This window comes from Myotis lucifugus, unplaced genomic scaffold (assembly GCF_000147115.1).
Source record: "Myotis lucifugus unplaced genomic scaffold, Myoluc2.0 scaffold_1463, whole genome shotgun sequence".
Classification (NCBI taxonomy): Eukaryota; Metazoa; Chordata; class Mammalia; order Chiroptera; family Vespertilionidae; genus Myotis; species Myotis lucifugus.
In genome coordinates this window covers 52,205-63,731 of record NW_005872511.1, presented here as the reverse complement: position 1 = coordinate 63,731, position 11,527 = coordinate 52,205, and the positions used below count along the sequence as shown (strand labels likewise).

Below are 11,527 nucleotides of genomic sequence, written 5' to 3'. Positions count from 1 at the left end.
AACCCAGCCCCTTTCGCTCCCGCAGCCTCCGCCTCCCGCATCCTCAAACCACACCGCTGCTCCCGGGAGGTCGGGAGAGAATAACCTTCAAGGCTTCGCACTTTACCAAGTGGCCTGAGTGAGCGTCACGACCACCTGTGTGAGGTGGGGGGGCAGCGCCAAAGGATCCCCATTGCAGTGATGAAGAAACTGAGGCTCGGGGAGGCCCCGGGACTGGCCCAAGGTCACAGGGTGTCTAGGAACCAAACCCAAGTTGCTGAACTCCCACCCCTGGGGTCTCTTTTGTCAAAGCCTCCAGTACCCTTTACTGTAATCTAGGGGCTGGGGAAAAGCAAGAGATTAGGGGGTAAACTTGGGCCCTCCTTGGATGGTAATGGGGAGACTTGGGCTGGGAGAGGAAAGGGAGTACCTACAGCCCCACTCACATTCAGCTGGAAGGGCTGTTTCCAATTATCCTGGGGGAAGGGCGGGGGTTGCCTGCTTGTGTGTAAGAACCCTAGCTTTCAGCACCTCTGGGCAGAGGTGACATTCCTCTCCCCTTTCCAGCGGTTACAGGCCTTCAGTCCCTTCCCTTTGATTTTGGGTCCAAAATCAACCCCCTACTGACAGTCTCTTGAGATTCCTACTGACAGTAACCCTTCATAGCTCCCCTTCTCAGTGTTTGGCAAGGTGTGTGGAGGGGCGGGGGGAGGCGCTGCTGCTTGAAATAACATACTGCCCCCCTCAAAGGCAGGCCAGATCAATGGAGAAACAGCAGTAACAACTGCTGAACGAGACTGTCACCCTTGTCCTGCATCGAACGGGAACACAGAATGTGACGTCTGTGTCTTCGAGCACCTGTACTCTTCTCAGGTGTCCTTGACTCTGGCTACTCAGTCAGGGCCTCCTGGGGGAGTCCAGGGGCGGGGAGGGGGTGCTTCTGCTCCCCTTCTCCCAGAGCTGAGTAATGGTCCCTCTGCTGCTGGATGAGGGTAACTAGTGTTGAGCAAGGGAGAGCGGGTGTCTTGTCTGTCACCAGCTGCACAGTCTCACACAGTCACGCCCAGCAGTCTGACACAGTTCCTGCCACTCCCGCTCAGCCACGCTCACTGTGACCCCTGCCACCCCACCTTGGGAGTGAGATTTCAAACAGGTCCCCCCCACTCTTCAGTTTATCAAGTTGCCTAGCAACCAACCAGTCAATGGCATGAAGCCCCACCCCCACTACTTGACTTCACACCAAGCTCAGTAGTCCCATTGGCTCCTGCCTAGTACCACCTCTCAACCCTGGTTTTAGGAACAATATGCCAATCCCCATGGCTGCTGGACTAGGGAGCCCACTAATAACCCGCCCCCCCCCCACCCTGTCTCCATCATTTGCCTCCCCAAACAGACACAGAGATTCTGGTATCATATAAAACCTTTTTATATAAACTCACCCCCACCTCTTTTTGTCCCTCCCTGTTCCTTCTCACCCTGTTGAGCATCAGGGATACTGGTGTCTGGGCTCCCCCCACACCACCAGAGCTGAAGCTGACATTCAAGGTGGACGTGGCGCATGGAGAGCAGGGGAAGGTCCACCTCCTGCTCCCCCTCATCCCCACTCTCCGTGGGCTCTGGAAACACACGCTGACCGGAGGCGGTGGCCAGCAGAGGCAGGCTGGGGTGCAGGCTGGAGGGAGAGACAGGCAGAGTCTGTCAACCCCCTGAGAGAGGATGCTTGCTCCCTCTGCAATTCACCTCCCCCCCAACCCGAGCCCCAAGATCTGTGGTATGACCTCACTCCATTGGTGCAGTCCTTCTGAGGCAAAAAACTCAGCACAGGTTCCGGTTTCCTCTCATTCCCAGCCTCGCCCGTGTCCCACACAGAGACAGCCCCGCTCGTGCTGCCGCTCACTAGGAACTGCCCGGTCCTGGGGAGAGAGCAGAGGCTTGCTGGCATGGAGTCATCATCCCAGCGCAGGAACTCCTCACACCCAGGGGTTCGAATCTGGATTACAGGGGGCCCTGGAGTCCTGGGAAGGAAGGACCCACGGTCACTCACGGGTCCAGATCAAAGTAGATGCGCTGATTGGTGGTCACCTCACGATTCAGGGACCACAATGGATGACCAGGCTGCCGGAGATCCCAGCACAGAAGCTCAGCATCCTGAAGACATAGAACAGGGGCCTGGAGCCCACCACGCAGACATCTCTGCTTCCCTCAAGCTTTACAGGCACGCCTTTAGCTTGGGTTGATTTTTTTCTCACATCTATCCCCCAACATAGCAGCCCACATCCCCACTCCTGCCTACTGCCCTTTGGGGTCTCAGGACATGACTCCTACCTTGCGGGCTCCTGAGAAGAAGCGGTTGCCATCGGGGTGAAAGCAGAGGTGGGTGATGCCCCCTCGGTGCCCTCCCAGCAAGGCGAGAAGGGAGCCATCATCCCAGGCATACAGGCCCAGGGAACAGCCATAGGAACCACAGGCATAGAGGGGCTGGGCTGGGTTGAAGGCTATGCAGGAGATGATGCCGCTCTGGCCCTGCTTTTTTGCTAAAGAGGGAAGGAACAAAGTGGGGGAGCGAGCAAGGGCACCTGACATTAACCAGGCTAATCAGAGGTACACCTCTGTCTCCTGTCCCAGAGCCCATGTGCCAGGACTCAGTATCCCCCCTCTCCATCTGCCACAGGGGGGATGAGGACCCCAGATCCTTCGGTTCCCCCCAACCCCCCACAAAGGACCTAAATGCCTAAGACCTACTTCTTCCCTCTCAAATCTGTTTTTCCTGGAAGGAATGGAAAGGTGAAGGCTTGTAGTAAAATAGAACCAGCTTCACCTCCAATTTCCTAACGATACTAAGATTTTGGCTGCCGAAACCGGTTTGGCTCAGTGGATAGAGCATCGGCCTGAGGACTCAAGGGTCCCAGGTTCGATTCCGGTCAAGGGCATGTACCTGGGTTGCGGGCACATCCCCAGTAGGAGATGTGCAGGAGGCAGCTGATCGATGTTTCTAACTCTCTATCTCTCTCCCTTCCTCTCTGTAAAAAATCAATAAAATATATATTTTTTTTTAAAAAAGAGATTTTGGAGACCAAAAGGTACACAGCCAACAGGAACTGGGCTCAGAGAGAACAAGCCCTTTACCCACCGGTTTGACCAGGGCTGTACGGAGGAGGCTGTGGCCCCCCGCGCCCACCCCCCCCCCCACAACATGTGGTCCCCTGGCTCACACAAGGCCCCTCTGCACACGGCAGTGCCCTTTCCTTGCTTCCTCTCTTGGAAGCACAGATGCTTACCAAACGTGGCTCGGACCTCACAGTCACGGCCGGGCCGGGCTCGTGGAAAAGACACGCACAGTCCGGTTGAAGCCACAGAAGAGCTGGGAGCCGTCCGGGGAGAAGCAGAGTGAGTGGGCTGCCGTCAGCTCATCCTGGGAGGAGGAAAGGGCCGGAAACAGGCCTCGTAAAGCAAGTCACCTGTCCTCCAGGAAGGAAAGCTGGGCCAGGACAAGTGAGGCTGGGTGGGAGGTCCCTACCAGGTGGTTGTAGGCGCGAAAGGAAGCCCGGAGCTCTCCAGTGAATGCATCCCAGATGTGAATTGGGTTCTCCCGGCTGCTGCTGGCCACACTGAGAACAACAAGGACACTGAGGCCCTGCTGCTGTCAAAGGAAGGGTGGGAAGCCAACTGACCGGCCCTCTCAGCTCACACCTGGAGGGCACACCAAGCTTTCCTCCTCCCAGAATCCCTGGGCAGCCCTGGACTCTCTCAGTAGAGGATCCCCTTGAAACTGCCCGGGGGAGCAGCAGAGGCCAAGGTCATCACTTACTAGGAGGTGTCTGGCTGGCTTGAAGACATCAGAGAATACCAGCAGTAATCGTAGATGGTGTCGCCTTCCACCATCCGAAGGACAGGGACCTGGACAGATGGGATGCCTAGGTCACTGGAGGGAAGGGAGGCATCTTGGACCTCCAGCAGTTTTACGGCAGAGGGAGACCATGTGTCATCATTTAACCAGGCAGGAGAGGGCAGATGGGGTCAATATGAAGAACAGAATCTTTATGTCAACATTCAAAGGTCAGCTCATACTTTGTCAGATTTGGGCCACCAAAAGTCATACACATTTATCCTTTTGCTTTTTGAACACTTAGAGAAGAAAAAAATAAATAATATCCCAACAAAGAACCAACCAATGATATGCATATTTCTTTTATATTTTTTTATTGATTTCAGAGAGGAAGGAAGAGGGAGAGAGAGATAGAAACATCAATGATGAGAATCATTGATCGGCTGCCTCCTGCATGCCCCCTCCTGGGGATCGAGCCCACAACCGGGCATGTGGCCTTGGCCGGACTCGAACATGGGACCTTTCAGTTCACAGGCCGATGTTCTATCCACTGAGCCAAACCAGCTAGGGCAATGATATACATATTTACTAAGCATCTACTAAGTGCCACTTGAGCCCTTAAAAAATTAAACAGCCCTAGCCAGTTTTGTTCAGTTGGATAGAGCGTTGGCCAGAGGACTGAAGGGTCCCGGGTCTGATTCTGGTCAAGGGCATGTACCTTGGTTGTAGGCTTGATCCTGGCCCCAGGTCTGGACTCATGCAGCCGGGCCACTTTTGGGAGGCAACCAATCAATGTGTCTCTCTCACATCGATGTTTCTCTCTTTCTCTCTGTCTCTCCGCATCCCTTTCACTCTCTCTAAAAAAATCAATGGGCCCGGCTGATGTAGCTCAGCGGTTGGATGTTGACCCAAAAACCAAGAGGTCACCTGTTCAATTCCTGGTCAGGGCACATGTCTGGGTTGCTGGGTTGATTCCTAGTGGGGGGTGTATAGGAAACAGCCAACCAATGATGCTCCTCTCTCATTGATGTGTCTATCTCTCTATCCCTCTCCCTTTCTCTCTCTCTAAAAATCAATAAAAACATAGGTTGATGCTCAACCACTGAGCCACACCGGCTGGGCTAAAAACATGTTGTTGTTTTTTTAATCAACGGAAAATATCCTAAGGAGAGGGTTAACAAAAAATAAAAAATAAAATTAAAAAATTAAACAGTTCAAATATGCAAAGTATTAAACAACAACAACATCACCTGTGACTTTTTCACCCAGCTTAAGAAATAAAATATACAAAACTTCAGCCCAATGAAACCTTCCCTCAGAGGTAAACACTATCCTGAATTTACCATTCTCATGAATTTCTTTAGGAATATATTTATACAAAGAAAAAACAATGTAGCCCTAGCTGGTTTGGCTCAGCGGATAGAGTGTCGGCCTATGGACTGAAGGGTCCTGGGTTCAATTCCGGTCAAGGGCACATGCCCGGGTCGCAGGCTCAATTCTCAGTGGGAGGCATACAGGAGGCAGCCGATCAATGATTCTCTCTCATTACTGATGTTTCTAACTCTCTCTCCCTCTCCCTTCCTCTCTGAAATCAATAAAAAAATATTTTTTTAAAAAGAAAAAACAATGTATAGCATTATCCTGCATACCTTTAAACTTAATATTAATGATATCACACTGTTTGTGATTGTGAGATTTATCCATGGTGACATTTAGCGCTAATTCACGCATTTCACTGCTGTAGAGTACTTCATTCTTCTCTCCTTTTCTATCGACAATCACCGATGTCTTTCCATTTTTTAGCTAGAGTGTTTTTTAACATTCTGGCACTCATGTGAGAGGGTGGGTTTCTCTGTAGTTTCTGCTAACAAGGAAAATTATTGGGCTCAATGGCATGTACTTTGCCAACTCTGCTAGGTAATGTCACATTTTTTCCCCAAAGAGCTCATCCCAACTCACTCTTCCACCAACTGCATAGAGTGCCTGTTGCTCTGCATCCTGCTGATATTGCCAGAATTAAATTTTTCTCAGTTTGAAGGCTGTGAAATGGTATACATTTGCGTTTCCTTCATACTACTGAGGTTAGACATTTATCTATGTGGGGTTTTTTGAGGCATTTATCTGTTTATTAATAATTTAAGTATGCCTTTTCATAATTTTTGTTCATTTTTCTACTAGGCTTTTGTCGTTTTCTTACTGATTTGAAGGAAATCTTTAAATCATCTGGACCAGTCCTTTGTTAGTTATTTGCTTGACTTTGGGTGATGTCATCCAGCCATGACTTCAGTTTCCACCTCTCTATTCTGAACCCATATATCCAACTGCCTGGCAGAAAGCTCCACTTGGCTATCCCACAGGTACCTCAAACCTGCCACCTTCAAGCCTGCTGTTCCTCCTGGGCTCCACAGCCAATTTCCAAGCCTGAAATCAGCACCAGCCTGAATGACAACTCTTCCTCCTCCTCTTTTCTGCCTTTTCACTCTCGGTCCAGCCCGTATCATATTTTGCCAATTCCACCTCCTGGAGTTCTCTTGCATCTGTCCACTTCCCGTCATGCCACATGGAGCCACTGCCTTCTTGCTAGCATTTCTGCAAAACCCGACATGTTCTCCAGGCCTCCCTGCACCCTCACACTCCAATCTACCCATCCATTCTCATTTCCACACCACGGCCGCATCAAGGCCCTGCAGACCTTGTTAAGTTGGAATTCTGTGCAGCATCACCTTCTTAAAATGTTCCAGTGACTCTTCATAACCCTCAGTATAAAACCCCTCTTTACAAAGCTTCCCTATCCACCTCTCATGGCTCACCTCTCTGTGCTCACTCCTTAAAAATCTCTACATCCTACTGTTTTAGCTCTCAGTTCTCAGAAGGTACCAACTCACCATACTCAACCTGCAGGCTTTCACACATACTAGTGTCTAAGTCTGTAATAGTCTTCTTTCACCTCCCCCAACTTCTGGTTGAATCCTAGTCATCCTTCAGGTCTCTTAGATGCTTCTTCCCCTGGGAAGCCTTTCCTAAACCCTCAGGCTGAGCAAGGTGCCCTGCTCCGTGTTCCTATTGCCCTCTGTGCTCCTTACTCTGCCTTGTACCTATCTGAGAAGGCAGGAACCATGTCTGTCTTGCTCGCTACTGTTCTCCAACACCAAGTATTTTAAATGTTTTGTTTTTTAATCTTCACCTGAGTACATGCTTATTGATTTTAGAGAGGGGGGAAGGAGCGAAGAGAGAGAGAGAGAGAGAGAGAGAGAGGAGAGAGAAACATTGATAGGTTGCCTCCCATACATCCCCCGACCGGGAATCGAACCCGCAACCTAGATAAGTGCCCTGACTAGGAACTGAACCTGCAATCTTTTGGTGCATGGGACGATGCTCCCACCAACTGAGCTACACTGGCCAGGGTTAAATAATATTTTTTTGTGTGTTTTTAAAATATATTTTTATTGATTTCAGAGAGGAAGGGAGAGGCAGAGATAGAAATATCAACAATGTGAGAGAGAATCATTGATCAGCTGCCTCCTGCACGGCCCACACTGAGGATCAAGCCTGCAACCTGGCATGTGCCCTGACTGGGAATCAAACCATGACCTCCTGGTTCATAGGTCGACACTCAACCACTGAGCTCTGCAGGCCGGGCTAAATAATGTTTTATTTTTATTTTTTTAAAATATATTTTATTGATTTTTTACAGAGAGGAGGGGAGAGGGATAGAGAGTTAGAAACATTGATGAGAGAGAAACATTGATCAACTGCCTCCTGCACACTCCCTACTGGGGATGTGCCCGCAACCAAGGTATATGCCCTTGACCGGAATCGAACCTGGGACCCTTCAGTCCATAGGCCGACACTCTATCCACTGAGCCAAACCGGTTAGGGCCTAAATAATGTTTTAATGAGCAAATGAAGACAGGAGACTGTTCCAGTAACATAAGGCCCAAAATAATAGGACCTTGAATTAAAGTAGAGGCAGTGAAATAGAGAGAAGTAGATGGATCAGAAAGATTAGGTAGACTTGATGGGTTGTGGTAATTAATTGGATGTGGGGAGGGGGGGTTTGGGAAAACATTAAAGGATGAGATCCTGGCTTTTGGCTTGAATACCTGAGTTCATCACGATGGTGAAGGACTTGGGGTTCACAGGAGGGCTATGAGGTGCTACTGTCCTTGGTGAGGGTGAGTGGGAGAATCAGACAGCAGAAGCCTCAAAGGAAAAGTTTTTACCAAGAGAAAGGACAATTGTCTGGATATAGCATTTGGGAATGAGGGTTCCCCTCTCCCCCTAATGAAATATGTAGGGCACACAGGATGCACAGTCTTCTCTGGAGAAGGCAAGAGGGGAGTAAATGCCTCAGGCAAGAGCCATAGGGAGGAAAGTTCTCAGAAAAGAAGCTGGGGAGTTGGGAATAAGAGTTCTAGAAATGGGAGAGAAGGGAGGAGAGTTATTGGGAAACTATGTTGGGAAGAAGCAGTATAGGGATATACCCCAAAAATGCCCTCCAATTTCCCCACCTATAGAAACTTTATCCGTTTCCAAATACTAAACTTTAAAAAGGGAATATCTAATGAATGAGGTTGGGCTAGACATGGTACGCCCACAATGCTAACAGCATTTTAAAAAAACACAAAAACTTTTAAAATAAATGGACTATCTATATCACAAGACACACAAAACAACTATATATATATATATATATATATATTAAATACAGTTTTATTGATTTCAGAGAGGAAGGGACAGGGAGAATCATTGATTGGCTGCCTCCTGCACACCCCCCACTGGGGATCAAACCTGCAACCCGGGCATTTGCCCTTGACTGGAATTGAACTTAGGACTCTTCAGTCTGCAACCGACACTCTATCCACTGAGCCAAACCAGCTAGGGCCAAAACAAATATTGATACTGCTTGACCTATGGTATTTCTTACTCATAAAATTTCTCTTGCCCTAGCTGGTTTGGCTCAGTGGATAGAGTGTCGGGTGCAGACTGAAGGTCCCTGGGTTCGATTCCAGTCAAGGGCACATGCCCGGGTTGCAGGCTCAATCCCCAGTAGGGGGCGTGCAGGAGGCAGCCGATCAATGATTCTCTCTCATCATTGATGTTTCTATCTATCTTGCCCTCTCCCTTTCTCTCTGAAATCAATAAAAATATATTCTTTAAAAAAAAAAATTTCGCCGAAACCAGTTTGGCTCAGTGGATAGAGCGTCGGCCTGCGGACTGAAGGGTCCCGGGTTCGATTCCGGTCAAGGGCATGTGCCTTGGTTGCGGGCACGTTCCCAGTGGGAGATGTGCAGGAGGCAGCTGATCGATGTTTCTCTCTCATCGATGTTTCTAGCTCTCTATCTCTCTCCCTTCCTCTCTGTAAAAAATCAATAAAATATTTAAAAAAAAATTTCTCTTATGAAAAGAATCTTCATCAAAACACTTCACTGAATAATTTATATATAAATATCCTAGAAACAACCCAAAATGTCCAAAACAGAGGAATAGGTAAGAAAATTATCGCCAAAACCGGTTTGGCTCGGTGGATAGAGCGTCGGCCTGTGGACTGAAAGGTCCCAGGTTCGATTCCAGTCAAGGGCATGTACCTGGGTTGCGGGCACATCCCCAGTAGGAGATGTGCAGGAGGCGGCTGATCGATGTTTCTCTCTCATCAATGTTTCTAACTCTCTATCTCTCTCCCTTCCTCTCTGTAAAAAATCAATAAAAAATATTTTTTTGAAAAAAAAGAAGAAAATTATCTATCATAAGTACTCAGTGCATTATCGCACACCATTAAGACTGAAGCACCATGAGAAACATTTAGGATATGATTATTCTAAAAACAGCAGTATACCAAACCATCTACTATAGGATTACAGCCACTTAAAAAGCTTCAGTACTTATACAAAGCTTTAAAAAAAAAAGTAGAAAAATTTAAAGGGCTGAATTTTGTAGAGTGGTTAATGATGATTTTTTTCCTTGTTAACATTCCTATTTCTCTTAAATGAGTTTGTGCAATAAATTCTCAACCTCCCATATATTCAGTGTCTCATGTAACTATCCCTGCTCCTGAACTCTTCTTTTTTATTTTTAAATCCTCACCTGAGGATGTGCTTATTGATTTTAGAAAGAAGGGAAGAAGGAGAGGGAGAGAAAGAGAAAGATCAACGTGAGAGAGGATATCAATTGGTTGCCTTCCGCATGCACACCAACTGGGGATCAAACCTTCAACCTAGGTATGTGCCCTGACCAGGAATTGGAACCACAACCTTTTGATGTACAAGATGAAGTTTCAACCAACTGAGCCACATCGGCCAGGGCCTGAATTCTTCTTTCAGGATGGCTGCACCGCAGCCACCTGGCCCTGAGAACCACTGGTTTCTGTTCCAGGAACCAGGGTATGGAGTGCCTTATATTTTGCACTGAGAACTCAAAGGTCTGCAGCCTCCAATCTTACAGAGCTGCAGCTGGATAAGCATTTAGGACCACCCCCAGAGCTGGACACCCTTCTTTAAAGAAGCCACCAAGAATTTCTTTAATTCTCACCCCCTCTCCCCAGTACACACCTCAAGGACAGGAGATGGGCGTCAACTGTGCTCCCCACTGTAATTTCTAAATCTTTTCACTTCTCCAAACTCCAGCTTCTCTATAGTTCCTGCCATCAGTCTAGCTCCCCACTTTCTGTCATTCTCCCTCATTCACTGAGACTTTATCTCCTGGTTTAGTCTCACTCCCTATAGATACTCCTGTTATTCTTGGTGACTTTCACTTCCACTGGGACTTTGAACTTGCTATTCTCCCTGCCCAACTGTCTTCTTTCCCAAAACATCAGCTTGGTTCACTCTCTTCCTTCCTTCAGATCTCTGCTCAAATGTCACCTAAATAGTGAGGTCAGCTCTGGCTGGGTGGCTCAGTTGGTGGGAGTGTCATCCTATACACCAGAAGGTTGCGGGTTCAATTCCCAGTCAGGGCACATACCTAGTTGCGGGTTTGATCCACATGCTGGGCGAGTATAGAGGTTTCTCTCTCTCATTGAAGTTTCTCTCTTTCTCCCTTCCTCTCTCTCTAGAATCAATGAATCCTCAGGTGAGGATTAAAAAAATTACTTGGACATAATCCTTGATTGCTTTTTTCCCCTGCACCTCCACATTCAATTGACCTCCAAGTCCTACAAGAGATACTTCAAATGCATCCCCATCCCTCCATCTCTCTTGACACCACCCTAGCCCAAGTACCATATATATATTTTACTTTGTTATTTGTTTTAGTTGCCTGTTCCCCACACTAGAATACAAGTTTCACAAGGACAGGGACTTTTGCCTGTTTTTATTTGACTAATCCTCACCTTCTAAAACAGGGCTGGCACATAGAACGTACTAAAAAAAAACAGTGCTGAATAAACGAACCAATGAAAGAATGATGCATCCATCCAATACCATGGCCTTTCCCATTCCTTTACCTCCTTAGCACCCACAGCTATAACTGACACCATGATTGAGTCCTGGGCCTTGTCACCACCACAGTCTCTGGGCTACCATCTCCAACCAATCCTGCTCGCTTGCTCTGCCATTTTCTACCACAAATAATCAGCTTCATCAAAAATATATTTACATCATGGCTGGGTGTAGATCAGTGGATGAGCATCAACCCAAAAACTAAGAGGTCACTGGTTCAATTCCCAATCAGGGCACATGCCTGGGTTGTAGGAATCGATCCCCATTGCGGGATGTGCAGGAAGCA

At 48.0% G+C, this 11,527-nt stretch overlaps 1 protein-coding gene across 1 annotated transcript in view; it reads right to left on the bottom strand.

Moving 5' to 3' along the window:
- Positions 1 to 1,389: 1,389 nt before the first annotated feature.
- Positions 1,390 to 11,527, bottom strand: part of LOC102429486 (telomerase Cajal body protein 1-like) — a 15,698-nt gene continuing 5,560 nt past the window's right edge. The window contains 8 exon segments of the mRNA XM_023748505.1: positions 1,390 to 1,651; positions 1,758 to 1,892; positions 2,024 to 2,127; positions 2,305 to 2,513; positions 3,258 to 3,297; positions 3,299 to 3,391; positions 3,497 to 3,587; positions 3,788 to 3,876. Coding sequence (XP_023604273.1) covers positions 1,405 to 1,651; positions 1,758 to 1,892; positions 2,024 to 2,127; positions 2,305 to 2,513; positions 3,258 to 3,297; positions 3,299 to 3,391; positions 3,497 to 3,587; positions 3,788 to 3,876 — 1,008 coding nt within the window. The 3' untranslated portion in view covers positions 1,390 to 1,404.